We start from the raw sequence: 27,550 nt of genomic DNA, 5'->3' as shown, positions 1-27,550 counted from the left end.
TTACACCAAACCTTGACCTTTCAGTCTTGCAGAGTGACTTCAAAATGTCAAACTTACAATATGGTTTCATTCAATTTCTCACATCATATATCTTGACACAGTTACATTGTCTTTTGTAACTTTTGACCCCTTACATTGAGAAAGTGAAAGCTGAACTAGTATCAGACGAGTGCTGACATCTCAGTAACATTCTAAAACTTAGAGAATATGATGTCTTGGGCATTTCACTGAAACAGTGCATGGTTAATGCCAGTGGAATGTTTTGGCCAGACCAATGTAATTTCTTGTTTAAAAGGTATTTCTTTATTTATATGTAGACCTCAAACATGACAGGTGTTAATGCCATCATTGTTAAGTTTTTGTATGTTTGTTTGTTTGTTTGTTGTTTAACACCACACTCAGCAATATTCCACTATAGTCTGAGTCAAGTATGGACCAGACAATCCAGTGATTGACATCATGAGCATTGATCTGTGTATTTGGGATACAATGACAAATTATTGCATCAACCAAGTCAGCAAGTGAGGTGAGTGAGTGAGTGAGTGAGTGAGTGAGTGAGTGAGGTTTTATGTAGGAATTAAACTTCAGTTCTTCAGGCATAACAAGTGAACAATTCCTCCCTTCAAGTAATTTGATTGGAATTAAGGTATCTCTTTTAAAGGAGACCAGATACAATCTTAACAATAACATAAACACTCCAGTAACCGCGTGACATAACCCGTGAAATTCCGGGTCTTCAGCAACCCATTAGTGTTGTGAGAGGCGACTAACGGGAGCAGGTGGTCAGAATCGCTTATTTGGTTGATGCATGTCATATCACAATTGTGTAGATCGATGCTCATGATGTCAATCACTGGATTGTTTGGTTCAGACTTGATAAGTTACAGACCGATGTCATAGAGTGAAATATTGCTGAGTGTGGCGTTAAACAACATGCAAAAAAACATGAGGGGACACAGCATTGTTTTAGGCCAAGGTCACAGAGGTCAAGGACACCAACACTTTCACAAGTTTGTCAACAATGATGTTGTTTTGACATTCATGTCAGTGATGAGTTTAAGTGAGCCACTTGTTCCCTGTGCTATTACAGCTGTTCCCTGTGGTATACGGCTGTTCCCTGTGCTATTACAGCTGCTCCCTGTGGTATACGGCTGTTCCCTGTGCTATTACAACTGCTCCCTGTACTATTACAGCTGTTCCCTGTGGTATATGGCTGTTCCCTGTGCTATTACAGCTGCTCCCTGTGGTATACGGCTGTTCCCTGTGGTATACGGCTGACAAATTTCAAAACACCATTTGCTTCAGTTCTTGGTTTGTACCAGACATATAAAATATTCAAAAAATGTTTTGCTCATGAAAATTAACACAATAGCAGGCAGACTTAAACCACTGGAGTAAAGAAAAACAACAAATGGCCGCCACTGCCAAGTCGATTCTCTTCTTTTTCGGATTTTCTACACCTTGGAATCATTTATTACATATCAACTGCACAGACTTTCACTAATATTCTTTTTATCAACATTTCTTCATTTTTTACACATAAAAAAACAACCCCCTGATGTACGAACCCTTCCCCAACCTCCCAAGAAGCTCCTCTAGATGCTGTCATGCAGATGATGAACACAAAATGGCCCCTCTAGTTTTTCATAACACTTCAGACTGGATGACTTCAACACTTATTCGTGTTTTTGACTTTAGATAATCTATGTCCTCTCTTTAAGCTCTTTGCACCACGTAACCCTTCCTTCACCCTGTGAGGAGCCTGTGCAAGAATGAGCAAGTGAAGGGTTTGTTTGTTTGTTTGTTGTTTATGCCGCACTCAGCAATATTCCAGCTATATGACGCCAGTCTGTTAATAATCGAGTCTGGCCCAGACAATCCTGGGATTACAAGGTAGACACAATTTTATTGATAACAACTTCTTTAATACTGTGAAAAGCGACGTTTCGGTATACATCCTTATACTGTTGTCAAGCAAGACTGAATGAGGGACATAGTACAGAATATATATAGTAGGTGGAGGAATACCAGTAAATCCTGGGATTGATATCATGAGCATCGATCTACGATCTACGATCTACGATGACATGCATCAACAAAGTCAGCAAGTCTGACCAACCAATCCTGTTAGTCGCCTCTTACGAGAAGCATTGTCGCCTCTTACGAGAAGCATAGTCGCCCCTTACGTCAAGCATGGGTTGCTGAAGACCTATTCTACCCCGGATCTTCACAGGTCTGGCAGTGAAGGGAGTCAGTGAGGTTTCACTACCATAAGAATGCAGACTCACTGGAGGAGTGCAAGGACATATACCTACAAAGGTATGCAATGATAAAATTTTCTTCTAATCAAAAAGACCTTTTTTATGATGATGGCCAGGGTTTGACATCATTTGACACCTATAAGGTCCTTTCAGAAAACACTGAAAATTTATTGTTTGGAGACCAGGAATTTGGCAGTCATAGTCAGTCGTTATGCTCGTTATGGGTTATCTGCTCCCTCCTCTTGTACTATGAAGCTGTTAATGATGAGGGGTGGTGGGGTAGCCTAGTGGTTAAAGCGTTCGCTCGTCACGCCGAAGACCCGGGTTCGATTCCCAACATGGGTACAATGTGTGAAGCCCATTTCTGGTGTCCCCCGCTGTGATATTGCTGGAATATTGTTAATGGCGGCATAAAACCACGTTCACTTTATGATGACCTAACTTCTCCAGAGACATAGCCCATGTTTCACATGTCCCTAACTACAATTAAGCGTTTCAGTTGGCCATTGGCACAGACTGACAAAATTACACATTTGACAGATATTTTTTTTTAAGTAATCAGATTTTTTACTGATAGAAATGCTAAGCATGGTATCATGAGTTCCATAATTAAGAAATAAATCGTAACGATTAGACCTACTTACAGTATCAATTTCACAAAACAATGCACAGCCATCAAAAATCGTAATTGAACGTATGAGCAGCGCGTTTTTGCATCGTACTTTCAGTATCATAGGGAAACATTGTCAAGAACTATAGTGACATAGTCAAGAGTTTTCTTACTGCGATATTAATTGGCCAGATCATATACATTCATCCATGAACAGTATTGCATTGATTTGTTGTTATGGTGCGTCCTCCATTTTAGTTTATTTGTGTGCACATGGGATAAGCAGAAGTTTGTGTTTCGGTTATGGGATGTGTTGACTTTTGCCATTGACTTATTACATTTCCTGGGTCCAAATCATTGACCTATAGCTTTTTGTGTCAAAATCTCTGCAATGTCTAGTTCAGGACTGAAAATGCACTCGAGACCTGGCATCACAGCCCCCCTTTAATGCCCTCTTTAGAACAAGAGTAATTAACATTGTCAACCCTCTTTAAAACACCACTACAAAATGTTTATCTCAGAATAAAACAAACATTCCAAATGTTTTGCAGGTGCATAGTCAATTAAACATAGTCACAGAAACACTTATTGTCAACTTAGAAGACAATAAAGTACAGTAAACTACAGTTATAGCGAACGCATAGGGACCACTAAATTTAATTCCTTTCGAAATGTAGTTCGTTATAAGCAAATGTACAGAATATATAAAGCAAATGGACAGGACCAAAAAATAGTTTGTTATATTGTTAGTTTATTATATGCGTGTTCTTTATAAACATAGTTTACTGCACCTATGTACACGATTGTGTTTTGAAACTGAAGTGTAAAGTACTATACACTTCAGTCAGCCATGGATGAGTAGGTCTTCTCTATGGAAAACTCCACTTACTGTTGGTTGGCAAGACAACAAACCAAACCCTGCTCACTCAATGTTTTCAACAGTTCTGTATAAATCAAAATAGTTCTCTAAGTTACAGAACTGCTTTAAAATAAACTTGTTTCTTTTAAAAAAACCAACAATACCATCCTCTTAAAAGTCTGTACTAAATATTTTATGGATAACATTTAAGTGGAATGTTGAAATGTTTGTTTTTGAGAGAGTCCAAAAAATATGTCTGTCAAAACTGTTCACTGATGATGTCACTACCACTACGAAAACACCAGGCAATTTGTTTCGCACCAGATCAGCACAGAAGCTAATTTAGCTCATTTGGCAAGTGTCTGCAGTATAGGATGTTGCGGCGATGATGTTGCCACCTGTAGCGATGTTCCCTACTCACTACTTTGTCCAACATTGACAGGTGGTTTGTGTTTTTGCCGCCAATCCGACAAGCAGACCTGACAAGCTTGCTGTGAGAATCTATTGAAGACTATCTGGCTACTTTCATGCTTCCTTTGTCACAAGACGGTATTGCAGGTGATGTCTGTTCACATGCAAATAAAACACAAATATACTTGAAAGAGAGTCAATTAATAGTAGAGGAAGAAGTCAAGACTACCACTCGCTACCAGCTTGGGGCGCTGCTGGAAATGTCGGCACCATCGGTCAGAGTTTCCTAACCTCTTCCAGTCTTTCGTTTAAGAAGGGGCTTAGAACTCTATTCTGTTTCTATGCCGACTCAGGCTGTCATCATTAAAGTAGTTTTATCTTTCATGTTATTCCCCAGCCCACAAGCATGGCTTTGACTGGTAAGAAAGGTTAACTGCGTTATACCACTGACTGCTGTAGAATTCGGCCGTTTGTTGTAGTCTGGGAGCCTGAAGGTACCGCATAGAAGGCTCTGTGTTGGAAGGAGGCTGAATACATCTTAACATCATTACTGAGGGAGGAAGGGAGAGTGCCTCCAGGTAGCTCCAGGAATGTGTATGTGAGGACTGAAGGTGCTAATTCCATTGCTGAGTAACTTTGGTCATTTAAGCTGGTGCCAGCGGGCAAAGTACAGTGGATGTTCTGTGTCATCTTACCTGTCTAGAAGTGAACGAACAGCCTGTCACAGGAGGGAGCTGAACTGAAGGGAAAGCCTATCATGGAAGGGAACTAAACTGAAGGGACGGCCTGTCATGGAACAAAACTGAAGGGATGGCCTGTCATAGAAGGGAACTAAACTGAAGGGATGGCCTGTCAGAGGAGGGAACTAAACTGAAGGGATGGCCTGTCAGAGGAGGGAACTAAACTGAAGGGATGGCCTGTCACAGGAGGGAACTAAACTGAAGGGATGGCCTGTCAGAGGAGGGAACTAAACTGAAGGGATGGCCTGTCAGAGGAGGGAACTAAACTGAAGGGATGGCCTGTCAGAGGAGGGAACTAAACTGAAGGGACGGCCTGTCATGGAACAAAACTGAAGGGATGGCCTGTCATAGAAGGGAACTAAACTGAAGGGATGGCCTGTCAGAGGAGGGAACTAAACTGAAGGGATGGCCTGTCAGAGGAGGGAACTAAACTGAATGGACGGTCTGTCACAGAAGGGAACTAAACTGAAGGGACGGTCTGTCACAGAAGGGAACTAAACTGAAGGGATGGCCTGTCACAGAAGGGAACTAAACTGAAGGGACAGCCTGTCACAGGAGGGAGCTAAACTGAAGGGATGGCCTGTCACAGGAGGGAACTAAACTGAAGGGATGGCCTGTCATGGAAGGGAACTAAACTGAAGGGATGGCCTGTCATGGAAGGGAACTAAACCGAAGGGATGGCCTGTCACAGGAGGGAACTAAATTCAAGGGATGGTCTATCATTGAAGGGAACCAACTGAAGGGATGGCCTGTCAGAGGAGGGAACTAAATTCAAGGGATGGTCTATCATCGAAGGGAACCAACTGAAGGGATGGCCTGTCAGAGGAGGGAACTAAATTCAAGGGATGGTCTATCATTGAAGGGAACCAACTGAAGGGATGGCCTATCATGAAAGGGAACTAGTAGTTGACTATTCACAGGACTTGTGGCACAAATGCACAATCCTATTGTCACATGACATAACTGTTGTTGATTGGCTTTCACTGTATAATTGCTATCATTGTCACTTAATCCTTGTCATTACTAGCCCTTGTGTGTGGTGTAGTGAGGAATCAAGCCCAGAACACCTGGCTCCTTGTCACAACATGTCAGTCATCTTAACCTTTGGGAACTGTTCACTAGCTTGGCCCTTGTGAGCCCTTACTATCTTGGCCCTTGGGAGCCCTTTACTATCTTAGCCCTCAGGAGCCCTTAATATCTTAGCAATTGGGAGCCCTTACTATCTTGGCCCTTGGCAGCCCTTTACTACTATCTTAGCCCTTGGGAGCCCTTACTATCTTAGCCCTTGGAAGCCCTTACTATCTTGGCCCTTGGAAGCCCTTACTATCTTGGCCCTTGGGAGCCCTTTACTATCTTAGCCCTTGGGAGCACTTACTATCTTGGTCCTTGGGAGCCCTTTACTATCTTAGCCCTTGGGAGCCAGTACTATCTCAGCCCTTGGAAGCCCTTACTATCTCGGCCCTTGGGAGCCTTTACTATCTCAACCCTTGGGATCCTTTACTATCTCAGCCCTTGGGAGCCTTTACTATCTTAGCCCTTGGGAGCCTTTACTATCTCAGCCCTTGGGAGCAATTATTATCTAAGCCCTTGGGAACTGTTTACTATCTCAGTCCTTGGGATCCTTTACTATCTCAGCCCTTGGGAGCCTTTACTATCTCAGTATTTGGGAGCCTTTACTATCTCAGCCCTTGGGAGCCTTTACTATCTCAGCCCTTGGGAGCAATTATTATCTAAGCCCTTGGGAACTGTTTACTATCTCATTCCTTGGGATCCTTTACTATTTAAGCCCGTGGGAGCCTTTACTATCTCAGCCCTTGGGAGCCTTTACTATCTCAGCCCTTGGGAGCCTTTACTATCTGAGCCCTTGGGAGCCTTTACTATCTCAGCCCTTAGCCAGAGTGATGTTGTGGGAAGTGTTGTGTAGTGAGGAATCGAGCACAGAACACCTGGCAACTTGTCACAAAGTGTCAGTCATATACTCAAACATCAAGCATGCCTTTGGATCCCTTTACTACCTCAGCCTTGGGATCCCTTTACAACCTCAGCCCTTGGGAGCCTTTACTATCTTAGCCCTTGGGAGCAATTATTATCTATGCACTTGGGAACTGTTTACTATCTCATTCCTTGGGATCCTTTACTATCTCAGCCCTTGGGAGCCCTTACTTTCTCAGCCCTTGGGAGCCTTTACTATCTTAGCCCTTGGGAGCCTTTACTATCTCAGCCCTTGGGAGCCTTTACTATCTCAGCCCTTGGGATCCTTTACTACGTCAGCCCTTTTGGAGCCTTTACTATCTGAGCCCTTGGGAGCCTTTACTATCTCAGCCCTTGGGAGCAATTATTATCTAAGCCCTTGGGAACTGTTTACTATCTCAGTCCTTGGGAGCCCTTACTTTCTCAGCCCTTGGGAGCCTTTACTATCTCAGTATTTGGGAGCCCTTACTTTCTCAGCCCTTGGGAGCCTTTACTATCTGAGCCCTTAGCCCAAGTGATGGGAAGTGTTGTGTAGTGAGGAATCGAGCACAGAACACCTGGCAACTTGTCACTACGTGTCAGTCATATACTCAAACATGAAGCATGCTACGCTCCGTGAAGTCATTGGGACCATGGCCTACGTGCTGTTCTGACAGACATCGGCGGCCATGTCACAGTGACATGTTGAATAAAGGAAGCAATCCCCTTAGAATTAGCAGGCAAGGATATTGGCACTAAATCCCACTTCCTGTAAGAAGCAATATGTCTGAAGGGAAGAAATCCCAGCTGCCGCCAGTCACGACCATGACCTTCGGGGGACATACTGTTATAATGTCTGGCCTACCCTGTGGTTGTTTCAATCTGTTGTTAGATGGAAATGAAACAAACACACTCATTAACTCTCACATACAGCTTGGTACTTACTTCGTAATTCTTAAATATCATTCCATTTTAATAAGTTTGCAATTTTTTCCCATATCAGAGTTTAGCAGGAATAATCTATGCCAATATCATGTTATTTTAGTTGCAGCTTTACTATATATATTTGAAATAAATTAATAACCATAAGCATAGCACTTTGGTACAGTTAATCGCTATTGCAGGATATTTTTTCGAATGGAACAATTTGACCAATCATCGTCGATGCTCCCGTGCTAGTGATTGCTAAAACTATATGTTGACATATAATAGTCAAACTACAACAAATATGACTTTCAACGAGTCAATGTACGGCATGTATGATACATACATGCATTCTCTGTCCACTAAAGTTTGGTTCAAAGCGTCAATAGCAGTAATTTGACCGTGGTTTCTGTAAATAAAAGTGAATAATGCAATCTACCAGTTACTTCACACACAATTTCACTGAAATGTATGTAAACAATTATTTAAGATAATTATGAAAAGAGATTACAAACATAAGTCCAGCTATACAATTAATACTTTTTATAACCAGACAGTGTAATTACATGATTAATTTGGGTACTTCAGAACAGATTTGTTGTCAAGGTTTTTCCGGTGTTACGGTGATATGTCTTTGTGTTGGGGAAAAAACATCAAAACTTGTCAAACCTGTGTGTAAGACAACCCTCCTTGAAAGCCCCCTAATTCTAGGTATGAACAACTTGCCTTATACACAGCAATATATGGTAATTCCATTCATTTTAATATGTTGGCAATGTTCTTTTCTACACAATCAATTAAGCATGTTGGAAATAGTTGTGAGGAATAGTGTATCCAAGTCAACTGCCATAGGAACTAAGCATGTTGGAAATAGTTGTGAGGAATAGTGTATCCAAGTCAACTGCCATAGAACTCCCAGCGAGAGGAAATCCCAAAGTGTTTGTTTGTTGTTTCAGGCTCCACTCAGAAACTCCACCTATATGATAGTGGACTGTACATAGTCTGGACCAGACAATCCATTGATTGACATCATGAGCATCGATCGACTTGGAATATGATGACCAGATGCATCAACCAAATCAGCGATTCTGACCACTTCATCCATTAGCCGCTTCTTATGAAAAGAGATGAAGCCTAATTCTAATCGGATCTTCAGGGATGTAATCCTAAAGTGACACGGATCAAGAACAGTGTGAGTATGGTTCACTCACTGAGACAAATGGCCAAAAGATAATATGTCTGTGAGAAAACAACCAGATATATCAACTCACACCACAAGACTTACCATCACTTTTAAAGGGGCAGTTCATGCATGAAATAATATCCAAGTGTGACAGCGCATGCCTGATTCTCAAACCACAACAATAGAGCTCCACACAGCGTAGCCGACAACACAAGCGCTGCACAGAGTAAACTCAATTCAGTTTGATTTTTTTATTAGATGTAACTTGAAGTGAAAGCTTGTGTGTTACAAAATACCAATTGCTAGTTTGATTACATTAGAAGCCAGCTAGTGTTTATCAAAGCCTGGATTACGAGAGATATATGCCTCAGTCGTATGAAGCCAATCACTCTCCTACCCACAGTTCCTTGTGGTCAGCAGTGTTCCGGCCTCTGCCCCATCGTTACATCTTACCCAGTTCATCCATGTGTTTTTCATTTGTTTCATTTTGGGGGAGTCTCCAAGTTTACATACACATAACTTTCATTGAGAAAATATCCTAAAACGTGAAAAACTATTTCCGTATTTATCCTCCATGTGCTGTCGATCAAAGCCCTACGGAGAGCAAGAAATATGGTCACTTTGATGTGCAAAGCTATATTGTCATACACCTCATTGTCCAGTTCTAGTAGTATAATTATGCAAAACAATATGTAAATCATAAGGCTTGCATTAGGCCTGTCTGTTCTTATTTCAGAATGTGTGTTTTTGTTTACAAACAAGAGTGAGTGAGTGAGTATGGTTTTACGCCGCTTTTAACAATATTCCAGCAATATCACGGCGGGGGACACTAGAAATGGGCTTCACACATTGTACCCATGTCGGGAATCTAACCCGGGTCTTCAGCGTGACGAGCAAACGCTTTAACCACTAGGCTACCCGACCGCCCCTTACAAACAAGAGAAAAGTCTGGTCACGTGATAAGCCTCGACCCGCGGTGTGGTCACTGGAGCAGAACATTCTGTCACGGGGGTTGAGATGGGTTATTGGCTATTGTTTACATTCAAAGATTCAGAACGGTCATCATCCTGTTCCAGCATCACTATTAAAGCACTGCTATGAAGCATCACCTCCAATAGGTTGTATAGCATACCCGGTACACTTAATGTGGTATACAAATGAGTTGTGTCAGTGGCTAAGATGCTGAGTCAGCTAAGACAAGGCGATGTCCGTCAGTGCCAGAGGATGATTGAATGGAAACAGCTGACTCAGCACATCGACACAGGCACTAGCCTATCCACTGTTTGATCATCCTAGGGATAACACATACCAAATATAATTTTCTTTGAATCAAGTAATAGAATTACATGTCTTAGAATTCTTCATATTGAATTGAACCTGTGAAAATCTGTGGTAGAATAGGTCTTCAGCAACCCAAGCATGCCGTAAAAAGCGACTGTGCTTGTCGTAAGAGGCGATTAACAGGATTGGGTGGTAGGGCTCACTGTCTTGGTTGATGCACATCATCATTTTCCAATTGCATGGATTGATGCTCATGATGTCAATCACAAGATTGTCTGGTCCAGACTCAATTATTTACAGACCACCATCATATAGCTGGAATATTGTGTGTTGTGTGCAGCGTTAAACAAACAAACAAACATATTGAATTGTCCCTATTATGAATCAATAAGCCCAACATATACCATTCTCGAGAGTTATCTTGGATTCTTAGTTCCCTTAGCAAGCAGTTTTATATTTTCCACAACTTAAAAGCTTTTTGTATTTTCAAATTGTATTCTATGTCATCATGTAAAACTAAGCATCAAAGCCTCATGGGGACAAACAAGACTGTGTACATGCTTCCTCTCCTAGAGTAGGGGCAGTGGGGTAGCCTAGTGTTTAAAGTGTTAGCTCATCACGCTGAAGACACAGGTTCGAAGTCCTCACATGGGTACAATGTGTGAAGCCCATTTCTAGTGTCCCCCGCCGTGATACTGCTGGAATATTGCTAAAAGCTGCGTAAAACATACTCAGTCAGTCACTCTCTCACTCGTGTAGTTGTTTGCTGAGCAGAGTTCCTCTGTGAGTAATACTTACCTGCATTGACGAGTTGTGAGGCAAGTCCAGCTGCCCCCAGCAGTAGTAGCACCACCCCTGGTAGTGAGATACGGGGCGTACTGACCCCCCCTCCCCCTCGGCACTCACTCCACCAAGCCATTGGCTGTCTTCATCTAGGCCTGCAACAGACACGCAACTATAAGGACACACACAAACATTTAGTCGTGGGAAAGAAAACAGTGTTTTTGTTAATTTGTCTTTTGATATATACTCACTGCCAAAAGAAACGTGAACCATAGAAACATATCGGAAAGTATGTACGTTAAGAAGAGATGTTTCCAAAGTGTACCAATTAATGACAAAACTAACAATCAGTAAAGCGTTACCACAGAGTGTCTTTATTCTTATCATGATATGCTGCACATGATTTCAAAACATTACACACTAATGTTGCATCTCCAGTCATGGATCTATGATGTCACATGTGATGCATTCATGAGCGTCAGTTCACATACCAGTATGTTCGTTTGTGCATTGAACCAGTCTAATATCTCTTGAATATGGTGTATGGTGTTTTGGAGGTGTGTATATAGTAGAAAGGAGCCCAGGGAATCTGGTCATTTTCAGGCCGGAAACTGAAGAAATCTAGACTTGCCAATATATTGTTGACTTGCTTAGGAATTCAGATATTTTTGCTTCAAGGTTTTTTTTGTGGAACTAGGCTTCTGGGATAGTGAATGACACCAACATTCTCATGGTCGTATGTGGAGTGAGTGAGTGAGTGAGTGAGTGAGTGAGTGAGTGAGTGAGTGAGTGAGTGAGTGAGTGAGTGTATGATTCATTTGGGTTAAGTGCCGTTTTGGAAGGTATTTTAGTTACATAACAGTGTGTCAGTAACAATTAATCTAAAATCAAAATGTGATAATACTGATACAGTATGATTGCTTCAAGAAGTACCAGTTTCTCTACCAGCCTTCCTAATGTCATAAGGATCCACCAGCCTGTTGTCCCAGAGAGCGCCTCAGCCAGGCTGTCTCATCATTACATACCTCCCAAGCTTACTCCAGATAACAGACTCAGGAACATTTTTGAAATTCAAGGGTTTCTGAAGCTTGGTGTGGTCTCCCGTCATTTCCCCTGAGGGAACTATGAACGAGGCAATACTGAACGAGGGAATACTGAATGAGGAAATTCGGAATGCGGAATACTGAACGAGGGAATACTGAACGAGGGAATACTGAATGAGGGAATTCTGAATGAGGGAATAATGAATGAGGGAATACTGAATGAGGGAATTCGGAATGCGGAATACTGAACTAGGGAATACTGAACGAGGGAATACTGAATGAGGGAATAATGAATGAGGGAATAATGAACAAGGGAATATTGAACAAGGGAATAATGAATGAGGGAATACTGAATGAGGAAATACTGCAGCAGGGAATAATGAATGAAGAAACAATGAACAAGGGAATAATGAACGAGGAAATTATGAACAAGGGAATAATGAATGAGGGAATACTGAACAAGGAAATAATGAACAAGGGAATAATGAATAAGGGAATAATGAATAAGGGAATAATGAATGAGGGAATAATGAACAAGGGAATAATGAACAAGGGAATAATGAACAAGGGAATAATGAATGAGGGAATACTGAATGAGGGAATAATGAACAAGGGAATAATGAATAAGGGAATAATGAATAAGGGAATAATGAACAAGGGAATAATGAACAAGGGAATAATGAACAAGGGAATAATGAATGAGGGAATACTGAATGAGGGAATAATGAATAAGGGAATAATGAACAAGGGAATAATGAATGAGGGAATACTGAATGAGGGAATAATGAACAAGGGAATAATGAATAAGGGAATAATGAACAAGGGAATAATGAATGAGGGAATAATGAACAAGGAAATAATGAACAAGGGAATAATGAATAAGGGAATAATGAATAAGGGAATAATGAATGAGGGAATAATGAACAAGGGAATAATGAACAAGGGAATAATGAATAAGGGAATAATGAATAAGGGAATAATGAATGAGGGAATAATGAACAAGGGAATAATGAACAAGGGAATAATGAACGAGTGAATGATGAATGAAAACATAATGAACGAGGAAATCATGAACAAGGGAATACTGAAAAAGGAAATAATGAAGACGCGAATAATGAACAAGGAATAATGAATGGGGAATAATGAATAAGAGAATAATGAAGACGGGAATAATGAACGAAGAAATAATGAACGAGGAAATAATGAACAAGGAAAAATGAAGACGGGAATAATGAACAAGGAATAATGAACGGGGGAATACTGAACAAGGGAATAATGAACAAGGGAAAAATGAATGAGGGAATAATGAACAAGGGAATAATGAACGGGGGAATACTGAACGAGGGAAGAATGAACGAGGGAATACTGAACAAGGAATACTGAACGAGGGAAGAATGAACGAGGGAATACTGAACAAGGAATACTGAACGAGGGAAGAATGAACAAGGAATACTGAACAAGGAATACTGAACGAGGGAAGAATGAACGCCTTATTGAATTTCCTTCATATCTTCATGTGAGACATTTCATGGAATGCAGCTGATAATAATTTAATCTGTTACATTCACTGCTGCCAGTATCACTGGTGAGTGTGGAAACTTCAACCTTGACTCCCACAGAGCACCATTTGAAAGTCATCATCGGTATTCTACTTTGGTGTTACAAAAGAGACTGGCATTGTACATCATCATTCAAGGCTGAGAACAAATATCTAACCATGGTGCTACTGAACATATACACCTGATGAAGCTATTACAACCTCTGCATAACCTTATAAACATGTCTTGAGAGATGTCTGTTTTCAAAGAACTGACTTCTAAAAGAGCTATATTTATCGCATTCAATTCTTTTTGATAAAACCCCCTGACAATCTGAAGTGGAGTGAAATATGCTAACTCAGCACTTCAAACAGTTGTGTTTGTTTGTTATTTAATGCCACACTCAGCAATATTTCTGATATATGACAGCGTTCTGTAATTAATCCAGTCTGGACAATCCAGTGATTGATATCATGAGCATCAATCCACACAATTGGCATATGATGACATGCATCAACCAAGTCAGTAAGCCTGACCACCCGCTCCTGTTAGTCGGCTCTATCCATCTTACAAGCAATGAGTCTATCATGGAATAAAACCCCTATCAAAGCTTGAGTGGCACGTATTGTTTTCAGGCGAGAGCAGAAGTTCAAAGAAAAACATGAATAGGACAAACATAGCACAACGGCAAATTTCTAAACAGGAACTGAAAAAAAATCTGGAATTCTTCCTTGTAACAAAAACAGAGAGCTATTAAGTGCACTCTGTGAAGTAGGCAATGTATAAACACTACAATCCAAATATCACTTACTCCTAATCCTGCCAAATCAAGTGATAAATACAATATGATATGTTCCTGACAACTGTGTAAACCCTCTTTATAATAGCGTGATATTGAGAGGGTATTAGATGAACCTCAAGTGGCAGCCATTCACAAAATGTGATGAGATTGTATCTAGTGCTCAGACCGCTAGTATCTCAGTTTTCCGCTGGATCAAGAGCGGGGGTCAAACAGTGCTGTCTTACTGTTGTTACACTTCTCACAGTATAATATACGTTGTCATTTCACCTGATCTATATTACAAGCATTTCAACATGAGGGATAAAAGGTTAGCTGTGAGGAAACGGAATGATTGGTGCTAACAAGGGCCTATATGTACACATTAACATGAACTGGGGAATATAGCGCTGCCAGGAAAACTGGATGATATCATTAAATATAAAACTTTTTCCCTGTCTGATGAAAGGGATTCTGTTTGAGAAGTACTTGAAGGACTAAGTACCTGAAACTGCTTGTTTGAGTAATAATTCCAATATCGTTTAAATAGTTGGGAGAGCATGAGAGCAGGTATATGAAATGTAGGAAAGGACATGCACCAACAAGAATGAATGGCCTCAGTGAAAGGAAATAAATTTATATTCCCTTTTTGAAATGCTTTTAGAACGAGAATGAACTTGAGCATGAATCAATTCTTTAGCTATCAGATCATGCTACTAATCCATATAATCGCTACGGAGTATAGGATCAAATGTTAAAAAGAAAACGTATTGCATAGCTTCTGTTTGGGAAAAGTAGTTTTAATTGTTGAACCTTTAGGAAAAGATTGTTTAAAAATATAAAGTCAGCTGAATTTAGATATACTCACAGTGAAACACTCAGAAGTGGATTCACCCAGTGCGGCAATCGTAATGAAGTGAGTACAAGTTCACCATGATATATATATGCACCCAAATGACACAGACATGTTTCTGATATACTGAATAATGACCCTTGAAGCTCTTGATAATGTTAATTTTTCTGTTGACAAACTGAATGATTATCTAACAGAAATATCTTTAGCAAGACGTCCTATTCTCATCTGATATTGTCTAATCCCTGATAAGGAGACAGATAAGCATGAACCATGGAAAGACCTTCGGTGCAGCGTCAGTGACCTTTGGTGCAGTGTCACTGATTCTTGTGTGGACCCAGCGGTGAAGTATGTTCGAAGCCATAGCTCACACACATCCTGACAGCCCTGGACTGAGAGCCCTAGCTACTGACATCAACAAATATTCATCTCCGTAAAACAAAGACCTTAATTGGTGTGTGCATGAACAGACTGTCTATAAATATTTGCCTGGTATTTACAAGGAGTAAGTACCCAATTGTCGGTTTAGATTCGATTCATTGAACTGGACGGATCATATTGGTGAACATTCAGGTAGAAGACGTGATGACGTATTTTGCCAGGTCCACGATATTTAGCACGTAGGAGAAAAGGTATCAGTGCCAGGAGTCATTGGTGCTCAGGTTCCATGCAAGCACCAAGATTGTCAGGTATTGGACTTCGGCGGTATGATACATGGGAGCTGTTCTCACAAAGAGGCAACGGCTCACTGAATGACTTCAGAACAAATTGGAGCTCATCTGCGGAGAAAGCCGTACTCTTTCTTGTGGGAGATCAAGCTGACAGATACTATCGGTGAAAAACAGAAGATAACATCAACTCCTGGCAAAGACCTTCCACTGATCTCCCGAGGAGAAGCCAGATCATCCTCTTCAGGCGCCGACACTTCAACAGGTAGAATATGAACCCCACATTATGCCAATTTGCCCATAGTAATGGCAATACCCAGGCAATTACAGATGGCCAGGGCAGGACCTTTGTTAGTCTGTATCATCGGCTCGTCTTATCTCCCAGTATTTGTCTGTCAGGGAACAGCAGCGGAGCTTGGGGAGTAGGTGGTGAATGTCTACCACACTCAAACACAATCACGTCACAGCACTGTGGATAGATGGTGACAAGGAATCTACTGCTTCACTGGCAGCTAGGGTAATAGCACCTCACTGAGGATGACCATGGCATACCATACACAACACTTTATTGTTTGATGGACATGGTGGTTGTCATCACACAAAAAATGTTTTGAAAAAACAAAGGTTTTCCTATTCCTTTCAGAGATAAAAAAAATGAATGCTTTGAAGTAGTGACCAAAAATACAATTTATTCTAACCAACCACCCAACCCCTCGGAATATGAATATGAATATGACTCACATCACTCCCAAACACCCTGACTCACATCTCTACCAAAACTCCATGACTCACATCCCTGACTTACATCTCTACCAAAACACCCTGACTCACATCGCTACCAAACACCATGACTCACATCTCTACCAAACACCCTGATGCACATCCCTGACTCACATCTCCACCAAAACACCCTGACACACATCTCTACCAAAACACCCTGACTCACATCCCTACCAAATACCTTGACTCACATCCCTACCAAAACACCCTGACTCACATCTCTACAAAGAGGCTGACTCACATCCCTACCAAACACCATGACTCACATCCCTACCAAACACCATGACTCACATCCCTACCAAACACCCTGTCTCACATCCCTACCAAACACCCTGACTCACATCCCTACCAAACACCTTGACTCACATCTCCACCAAAACACCCTGACTCACATCCCTACCAAAACACCCTGACTCACATCCCTACCAAACACCCTGACTCACATCCCTACCAAACACCCTGACTCACATCCCTACCAAACACCCTGACACACATCTCTACCAAACACCCTGACTCACATCACTACCAAACACCCTGACTCACATCCCTACCAAACACCCTGACTCACATCTCTACCAAAACACCCTGACTCACATCCCTACCAAAACACCCTGACTCACATCCCTACCAAACACCCTCACATCCCCGTCTGTTGTCCTCAGATTCCTACAGCGGCAGGTGCCCTTGTTCCTCTACTTGATGAAATCACTACAACAAAGTCAGGTGGGACAACATTCAACAGCTGGTGATGACTAATTTGTACTGGCCAAATTAACCATTCTGCATGTGGTGCTGATGACGGATCGCCAGCATGTCCGTGTTGAGAACAATCTCGTCAAGATGGGAAGCACATCCGTAAACAGTTTATGTAAAAACTTTGCCTTGAGCACTTTGTTTATTAAAACTTGGGATTAAAATCTTAAAATTAATTTATTTTGGCTGTATTTAAACTTCTTTACAAAAGAGAAAAAAATAAAGTTATAATTTTAGGAATGAGGCCAAGAAAACTCTGTACATATTTACAAAGAATGGAAATAACATAACTCCATCCTTGTGACGATCTGACGATCTGACGATAGACCTGTGTGGGCTCCCAGTCAGATAATGCTTGAATCTGACAAACACTGCCAGCATCTCCTGATGCTGTGTCAAAACAGATAATAACCAAGTACATCACAGCAGTCCCCGCACTTCCCTGGAAGAAACCCTGCAATATTTGTCCCACCAAACACCAATTAGAAAACACTTTTAGCTACTCTGTAATCACAACAATCGGCAAGTATTTTGCGTCATGTATCCACTGTTTTTACCTTCTTGTATTTCAGCTAAATCACTTCGGGAAATGTTGGAACCATGATTCATTTTTTTTCAAATTACAATTTTATTTAAGGATTGACTGTATATTTATTTTTGGTTCATTGATGTATAGATTGAAAAACTGATGTGAAAACTGTATGAATCTATAAAGCGGATTCTTACAAATGTTTACACAGTGGTGCTCACTCATTCACTCACTCATTCACTCATGAATACAGATGGGCTTGTGAGACTCAACTCACTCACTCATGAATATAGAGATGGGCTTGTGAGGCCCAACTCACTCACTCACTCATGAATACAGATGGGCTTGTGAGACCCAACTCACTCACTCACTCATGAATACAGATGGGCTTGTGAGGCCCAACTCACTCACTCACTTACTCATGAATACAGATGGGCTTGTGAGACCCAACTCACTTACTCACTTACTCATGAATACAGATGGGCTTGTGAGACCCAACTCACTCACTTACTCATGAATACAGATGGGCTTGTGAGACCCAACTCACTTACTCACTTACTCATGAATACAGATGGGCTTGTGAGGCCCAACTCACTCACTCACTTACTCATGAATACAGAGATGGGCTTGTGAGGCCCAACTCACTTACTCACTCACTCATGAATACAGATGGGCTTGTGAGACCCAACTCACTCACTCACTCATGAATACAGAGATGGGCTTGTGAGGCCCAACTCACTCACTCACTTACTCATGAATACAGATGGGCTTGTGAGACCCAACTCACTCACTTACTCATGAATACAGAGATGGGCTTGTGAGACCCAACTCACTCACTCACTCATGAATACAGAGATGGGCTTGTGAGACCCAACTCACTTACTCACTCACTCATGAATACAGATGGGCTTGTGAAAAAGTTAAAAAAGTGTTCAACTGTATATTACTTATATTTCTTATACTAGGAATAACTATTATCTTCACACGAGATATATAATATTTACATAACATATTGACCGGATCCACACTTCATTAGACCACAGTTAATTTGCCTTAAGAAATATTTACAGCTTATCAAAGCAGGACTATATACTGCTAACCTGACAACTGCCTTTGGTTACTAACAGCAGACCTGAGCTGTATGCCAGATGTACATGTCTTCCTTTAAGGAAGTGATCAAACAAATGTGGAAGATAAACTGTTTGGATTTCGTAAACTGATAATCGTTTGATAGCAGGACCCCAGGCAAGGGAGAACTTTCGTGTATTCCTGGGCGATACCTGTTAGGACAAATCAGCTTTTTGTCTGACTTTGTTGATAAATCATTGCCATCCTTGAATGCCAGAAAGGAATCTTCTGATGAAATAAATATACACATTTAAACCCACAGAGTTACAGAATCTTGACTGGTCAGTCAGAGAGAAGCTGGCTATTGAAGCAACATTCATGGTTAGATCTTTTCCCTGAATCTAATAAATTATCAAACCCATCTTATCTTGTAATGACAGACATGATAAACACAAAATGGAAAGCGCTGGTGTGGTCTGTGAAGGACTTACTTGAAGTGATGGAAGGTGTGAAAAGCCCTGTGGCTAGTGTGTTTGCTTGCCTGACCTATAAGGCCTGGTTTGATTCTGTATGGGTTACCTCGGTACAATGGCAAGAAGGCAAACATTCCGGAATCCACCTACAAAATTCTTAAAAGTATCAGAAACACGGTAACCCCTGTGAATCAGTTCTGATCTTGGCGTCTGTCTGAAGCCTGCCAGAACTGCATCTTTAACTATCTTACATCGCTCAACAACTGAACACAATTATCTTTGAAAAAAATCCAAATTCCAAACCACCAAAGCTGAGTGAAAATGCAATCAAAGAAATTAAGAGTGGTTTAACCAACAGGGAGTTGGAAGGAAAGTAGTTTGTCATCAGTGCCAAGTTTTGCTCCAGATAACAAAAAGGCATCTGTTCTCAGTAGTGTAAAGTCTGGTCTAGCTAGATGTGCACTGTGTTTTGATTGGCTAATGATAAATCTGTCAGTCTGTTACCTGTGTTTTTATTGGTTAATGATAAAAATGTCACCACACTATCCTTCTAGGTTGTAGTCATCTGTAGTGCTGCTGTGCATCTGTATTTTGTATTGTCTTCCTGACAACTAAAGTTATTTTGGTATCTATATCATTAGAATTCAGAGACTTTGCCAGGATTTAGACTATAACACAGTCTCACCATTAGCGTCTGTTAGGGCGGTCTTTGTTTTTATCTTGACACTTCCTCACTCCTTTGTGTTTTATTAAGCCGACCAGATCTTCCAATTGTCTCCAGCCCTAACATTAATAACCAAACCCCTTGTTTTCAGAAAATATCATCTTCCAGTTTCCACCATTGCCGAAGTAAGCTGGAATTTCTGGGCTCGACCGTAGCGCCACCAGTGGCTATTACTAGTTATGTCCCTTCCATGTCCTTACTGTTGACCAATCAGATTCCACCTCCCATACCATTTGTATTTGCTTCAAACAAAATGGCCATGCCTGATCAAGATGATCTGATTGATAATCAAAATCGTTTTTGTAATATAAAGGGTCTTACTTCGTGAAGTGCATCCACGTGAGCACCTTGATTAAAAACATGAAAACATTTGAAAATATCTGTTGACGCCGAGTTGTCGGCATGCATACTTTGCAAATCCTGCAATTGACCGACATCAATGTCAATTTCATAACACGATTTTGATTAGTCTATATATGCATAGACTCGTTAGTCAAGCCAAAACATGACTCTATAATTGCAGCCTATTTCGGCAAGAGTGGAAACTGGACTTTTATAGTCAGTTAACTTGCTTGCTTCGGGAAGATGAGAATATATAGGATAATGGGAAGACTGTATGACATTGAAGTGAGCTGCATCTGCTAGTTCTACCACCTGCTTCAGATGTCAGAACACTGAACCTCAAGCATAACACTCTTACTGCTTGCACAAAACACTATTTCAACAGTTAGTTTCTTGTGCATAATTACGAGCATCTCACAAATGTGCCAAAAAGACACCCTTCTCTAAACATTCAACACCTAAACAAAGTCACAATTCCTCTTTTAACACAATCCATAGCGCACAATTAAATTAAAAATTCTTTCGACAAGTGTCAAAAACACCCAATCACTCGACCAACCAAAATAAATTATGTTGAACAAAACCTCAAATTGACAGCCAACAGCCAAACCAGTTAGGAACCAGACACAAAATGTGAACCATGTTTGATTTCACCGAGGGGAACCGCCGAAGGTTAACCCATTATACCAGGGGACAATCAAACATGGCGACGACGTGGACTCTGTGGAGGTGTCAAAGCAGAGATGTATTCGGCCTGCGCTTGACAATCATGTCGCACTTTGTATGGAAAAACTGTCGTGATCATCACAACAGCAGCTGACAAGATTCGGAACCTGTAACGCTGTTGAAGGCTGTGTACGGAGTACTTCACAAATGCTTGAAGCGACCTGTACATGTTCTCCACAGGTTGCGTGGGATTATGGGATGCTGAAGGACAATATGTTTACAAACACGGCCTGCCGCACGATCATCTTCCTCTTATCACACTGGCTTACTTGATAATAAATGTTCCACACATTTTATCATACAGGTATTCTAGACATGTCGTCTTTTCCTCTTTGAAGTACTGCTGTGATATTTTTCTGTTTACAGTCCTGTATGAAAATAAATTTGTAACTTGTGCAGAATTGAAATTGGTTGACATCTTTTTGTAATAATAAAGTTTAGAAAATATCAATTTTACTAGTTTCAAGTTAAAAGAGAAATATAAGTTTCTGACATTACAATAGACTTTTTCATTAAAAGATCTAAACACATTTATACAAAGGTTCAAAGGTTCTTTGAAAAGATTTTATATCTGAATCAGATACCATGTGTCAGAATAAGAAAATACTAATAGTAAAGTGCTTCAATAGCAAACTGTTTCAACAGTAAATTGCTCTAATAGTAAACCATTTTAATAGTACAGTGTTCTAATAGTAAATTGTTTCAATAGTATATTGTTTTAATAGTAAACTGTTTCAATAGTAAACTCTTTAAAAAAAACCAACTGTTTTATAACTAAATTGTGCTATATGTAAAATGTGTTAACAATAAACTGTTCTATTGGTAAAGATTGGAGTTTATTCATGCACATGAATCAATAAGATTTAGCTCAGTTTATTTCTTGAGGAACATTCAAAATTACATGAACAATTTTTAATTGAAATCTCTACAACTCCACCTACAGTGCCAGGTACACAATGTTATCTAGATGAGCACCTTCGCCACCAACAAGCACCTGTATTGCAGCCTTCTGACACCCCCCCATGTAACCTCAGGGTTCTTACCAAACTTAGCCCTAAAAGGCGACTATGCTTGTCGCAAGAGGCGACTAACTGGATCGGGTAGTCAGGCTCGCTGACTTGGTTGATGCATGTCAATGTATCCCTATTGCGTGGTTTGATGCTCATGATGTCAATCACTAGATTGTCTGGTCCAGACTCGATTATTTACAGACCGCTGTCAAGTAGCTAGAATATCGCTGAGTGCGGAGTTAAACAACAAATCAAACCAAATCATGCAACATTATTGCATAGGTCCGAGGACATTCACCAGCACATTTTTTATTTCACATATTATTGTTAAAAAGAAATTGATGTGTAGCTAGGGTGTAATTCAACGTCTTTTTAAGGCCTGTACATTTTCAAGGCCTTTTCAAGGCCAACTCTATAATTGAAGTCCTTTTCAAGCTCCGTGCGCACCCTGTACGTGGTACATCCACCTGGCATCAGTATCCACCCTGTTCCCACCCTTGATCCCCCTCCTCCAGGCCCCTCATTCATCCCCCCTACCCTACTTACAGCCCTCATCCTTCAACCAATCGTACGACCCGTTTCATCTTACATGCAAACTTGCAGTCTTGACCTCTAGTGACCTCTTGCTATTATTGATGTGTTTTGGTAAACAATTCTCTATTTCATACACAAACAATACCATCAAGGGTCAAGTTGCAAGTGTCATTTTCTCCAGAATATTTTCATCGAAATTGAGAGTTCAAACGTAAAAGATAAAAGCTTGCATTGTGAGCCTTGCAGCAGGTGACAAGGGAACATTAACCTAGGTGTGATTGAACCCACTGGTTGTGAATTAACCTGAACTGAGACATGAGAAGTTTAACACTGCTGGAGCCAATATGGAAGAAATACTTTGACAATTTAATAACAGTTTCAGATAATCAGGAGCTCAGGGCACCTCTGTTTTCATTTGTGTTTGTGAGTGAGTGAACTTTGCTGAACATGGACGTCAGCTGGGCAATAACAGTATCACAGCAATGTCACACCCATATCACATCAATATATGACGTCCATCCAATTGTACACACATCCACCCACCTAAACACATGTCCACCTACCTGTACACATGTCCATCCATCCACCTGTACACACCTCCACCCACCCACCTGAACACATCTCCACCCACCTGTACACATGTCCACCCACCTGTACACATCTCCACCCACCCACCTGTACACATGTCCACCCACCCACCTGTACACACGTCAACCCACCTGTACACATGTCCACCCACCTGTACACATCTCCATCCACCTGTACACATGTCCACCCACCCACCTGTACACATCTCCACCCACCTGTACACATCTCTCAGTCCACCCACCTGTACACACGTCCACCCACCTGTACACACATCCACCCACCTGTACACACATCCACCCACCTGTACACATGTCCACCCACCTGTACACATCTCCATCCACCTGTACACATGTCCACCCACCTGTACACATCTCCATCCACCTGTACACACATCCACCCACCTGTACACATGTCCACCCACCTGTACACATGTCCACCCACCTGTACACATCTCCATCCACCTGTACACCCACCCACCGACCTGTACACATGTCCACCCACCTGTACACATGTCCACCCACCTGTACACACGTCCACCCACCCACCTGTACAAACATCCACCCACCTGTACACATCTCCACCCACCCACCTGTACACATGTCCACCCACCTGAACACATCTCCACCCACCTGTACAACATGTCCACCCACCTGTACACATCTCCACCCACCCACCTGTACACATGTCCACCCACCCACCTGTACACACGTCCATCCACCTGTACCCATCTCCACCCACCTGTACACACGTCCACACACCTGTACACATGTCCACCCACCTGTACACATCTCCACCCACCTGTACACACGTCCACCCACCCACCTGTACACACCTCCATCCACCTGTACCCATCTCCACCCACCTGTACACACGTCCACCCACCTGTACACATGTCCACCCACCTGTACACATCTCCACCGACCTGTACACATGTCCACCCACCTGTACACATGTCCACCCACCTGTACACATGTCCACCCACCTGTACACACGTCCACCCACCCACCTGTACAAACATCCACCCACCTGTACACATCTCCACCCACCCACCTGTACACATGTCCACCCACCCACCTGTACACACGTCAACCCACCTGTACACATGTCCACCCACCTGTACGCATCTCCATCCACCTGTACACATGTCCACCCACCCACCTGTACACATCTCCACCCACCCACCTGTACACATGTCCACCGACCTGTACACATGTCCACCCACCTGTACACATGTCCACCCAACTGTACACATATCCACCCACCCACCTGTACACACGTCCATCCACCTGTACACATGTCCACCCAACTGTACACATGTCCATCCACCTGTACACATCTCCACCCACCCACCTGTACACACATCCACCCACCTGTACACACGTCCACCCACCCACATGTACACATCTCCCAGTCCACCCACCTGTACACATGTCCACCCACCTGTACACATGTCCACCCACCCACCTGTACACATGTCCATCCACCCACCTGTACACACGTCCACCCACCCACCTGTACACACGTCCACCCACCCACCTGTACACATGTCAACCCACCTGTACACACGTCCAACCAACCACCTGTACACACGTCCACCCACCCACCTGTACACATGTCCACCAACCTGTACACATGTCCACCGACCTGTACACATGTCCACCCAACTGTACACATATCCACCCACCCACCTGTACACACGTCCATCCACCTGTACACATGTCCACCCAACTGTACACATGTCCATCCACCTGTACACATCTCCACCCACCCACCTGTACACACATCCACCCACCTGTACACACGTCCACCCACCCACATGTACACATCTCCCAGTCCACCCACCTGTACACATGTCCACCCACCTGTACACATGTCCACCCACCCACCTGTACACATGTCCATCCACCCACCTGTACACACGTCCACCCACCCACCTGTACACACGTCCACCCACCCACCTGTACACATGTCAACCCACCTGTACACACGTCCACCCAACCACCTGTACACACGTCCACCCACCCACCTGTACACATGTCAACCCACCTGTACACATGTCTACCCAACCACCTGTACACACATCCACCCACCTGGACACATGTCCACCCACCCACCTGTACACATGTCCACCCACCTGAACACATCTCCACCCACCCACCTGTACACACGTCCACCCACCTGTACACATGTCCACCCATCTGTACACATCTCCATCCACCCATCTGTACACATGTCCACCCACCCACCTGTACACATGTCCACCCACCTGTACACACGTCCACCCATACACATGTCCACCCACCCACCTGTACACATGTCCACCCACCTGTACACACATCCACCCACCCACCTATACACATGTCCACCCACCTGTACACATCTCCACCCACCTGTACACATCTCCACCCACCCACCTGTACACACATCCACCCACCCACCTGTACACATGTCCACCCACCTGTACACATGTCCACCCACCTGTACACATCTCCACCCACCCACCTGTACACATCTCCACCCACATGTACACATCTCCCAGTCCACCCACCTGTACACCTCTCCACCCATCTGTACACATCTCCACCCACCTGTACACACGTCCACCCACCTGAAAACATCGCTCAGTCCACCCACCTGTACACATGTCCACCCACCTGTACACACGTCCACCCACCCACCTGTACACATGTCCACCCACCTGTACACATATCCACCCACCTGTACACACGTCCACCCACCTGTACACATGTCCACCCACCTGTACACATGTCCACCCACCTGTACACATATCCACCCACCTGTACACACGTCCACCCACCTGTACACACGTCCACCCACCTGTACACATGTCCACCCACCTGTACACATGTCCACCCACCTGTACACATGTCCACCCACCTGTACACACGTCCACCCACCTGTACACATCTCCCGATCCACCCACCTGTACACATCTCCCGATCCACCCACCTGTACTCATCTCCACCCACCTGTACACATCTCCCAGTCCACCCACCTGTACACATGTCCACCCACCTGTACACATGTCCACCCACCTGTACACACGTCCACCCACCCACCTGTACACATGTCCACCCACCTGTACACATGTCCACCCACCCACCTGTACACATGTCCACCCACCTGAACACATCTCCACCCACCTGTACACATGTCCACCCACCTGTACACACGTCCACCCACCCACCTGTACACATGTCCACCCACCTGTACACACGTCCACCCACCCACCTGTACACATGTCCACCCACCTGTACACATGTCCACCCACCTGTACACACGTCCACCCACCTGTACACATCTCCCGATCCACCCACCTGTACACATCTCCCGATCCACCCACCTGTACTCATCTCCACCCACCTGTACACATCTCCCGATCCACCCACCTGTACTCATCTCCACCCACCTGTACACATCTCCCAGTCCACCCACCTGTACTCATCTCCACCCACCTGTACTCATCTCCACCCACCTGTACACATCTCCCAGTCCACCCACCTGTACTCATCTCCACCCACCTGTACTCATCTCCACCCACCTGTACTCATCTCCACCCACCTGTACACATCTCCCGATCCACCCACCTGTACACATCTCCCAGTCCACCCACCTGTACACATCTCCCAGTCCACCCACCTGTACTCATCTCCCAGTCCACCCACCTGTACTCATCTCCACTCACCTGTACACATCTCCCGATCCACCCACCTGTACTCATCTCCCAGTCCACCCACCTGTACTCATCTCCCAGTCCACCCACCTGTACACATCTCCCAGTCCACCCACCTGTACTCATCTCCCAGTCCACCCACCTGTACACATCTCCCAGTCCACCCACCTGTACACATCTCCCAGTCCACCCACCTGTACTCATCTCCCAGTCCACCCACCTGTACACATCTCCCAGTCCACCCACCTGTACTCATCTCCCAGTCCACCCACCTGTACTCATCTCCCAGTCCACCCACCTGTACACATCTCCCAGTCCACCCACCTGTACACATCTCCCAGTCCACCCACCTGTACACATGTCCACCCACCTGTACACATGTCCACCCACCTGTACTCATCTCCCAGTCCACCCACCTGTACTCATCTCCCAGTCCACCCACCTGTA

The 27,550-nt window shown here is 43.1% G+C and overlaps 1 protein-coding gene across 4 annotated transcripts in view; it reads right to left on the bottom strand.

Moving 5' to 3' along the window:
- LOC124113419 (hemicentin-1-like) overlaps positions 1 to 27,550 on the bottom strand; it is a 114,190-nt gene that overhangs the window by 17,960 nt on the left and 68,680 nt on the right. For all 4 annotated transcript variants that reach the window (XM_046473763.2, XM_046473761.2, XM_046473764.2 and 1 more), the window contains one exon: positions 11,018 to 11,157. In XM_046473763.2, coding sequence (XP_046329719.1) covers positions 11,018 to 11,138 — 121 coding nt within the window. In that variant the 5' untranslated portion in view covers positions 11,139 to 11,157. The remainder of the gene's footprint in view (positions 1 to 11,017; positions 11,158 to 27,550) is intronic.

Source organism: Haliotis rufescens, unplaced genomic scaffold (assembly GCF_023055435.1).
Source record: "Haliotis rufescens isolate VD_foot unplaced genomic scaffold, xgHalRufe1.0.p SCAF_27, whole genome shotgun sequence".
NCBI lineage: Eukaryota > Metazoa > Mollusca > Gastropoda > Lepetellida > Haliotidae > Haliotis > Haliotis rufescens.
The sequence above is the reverse complement of the archived record's forward strand: the minus strand, read 5'-3'. Positions and strand labels throughout refer to the sequence as shown.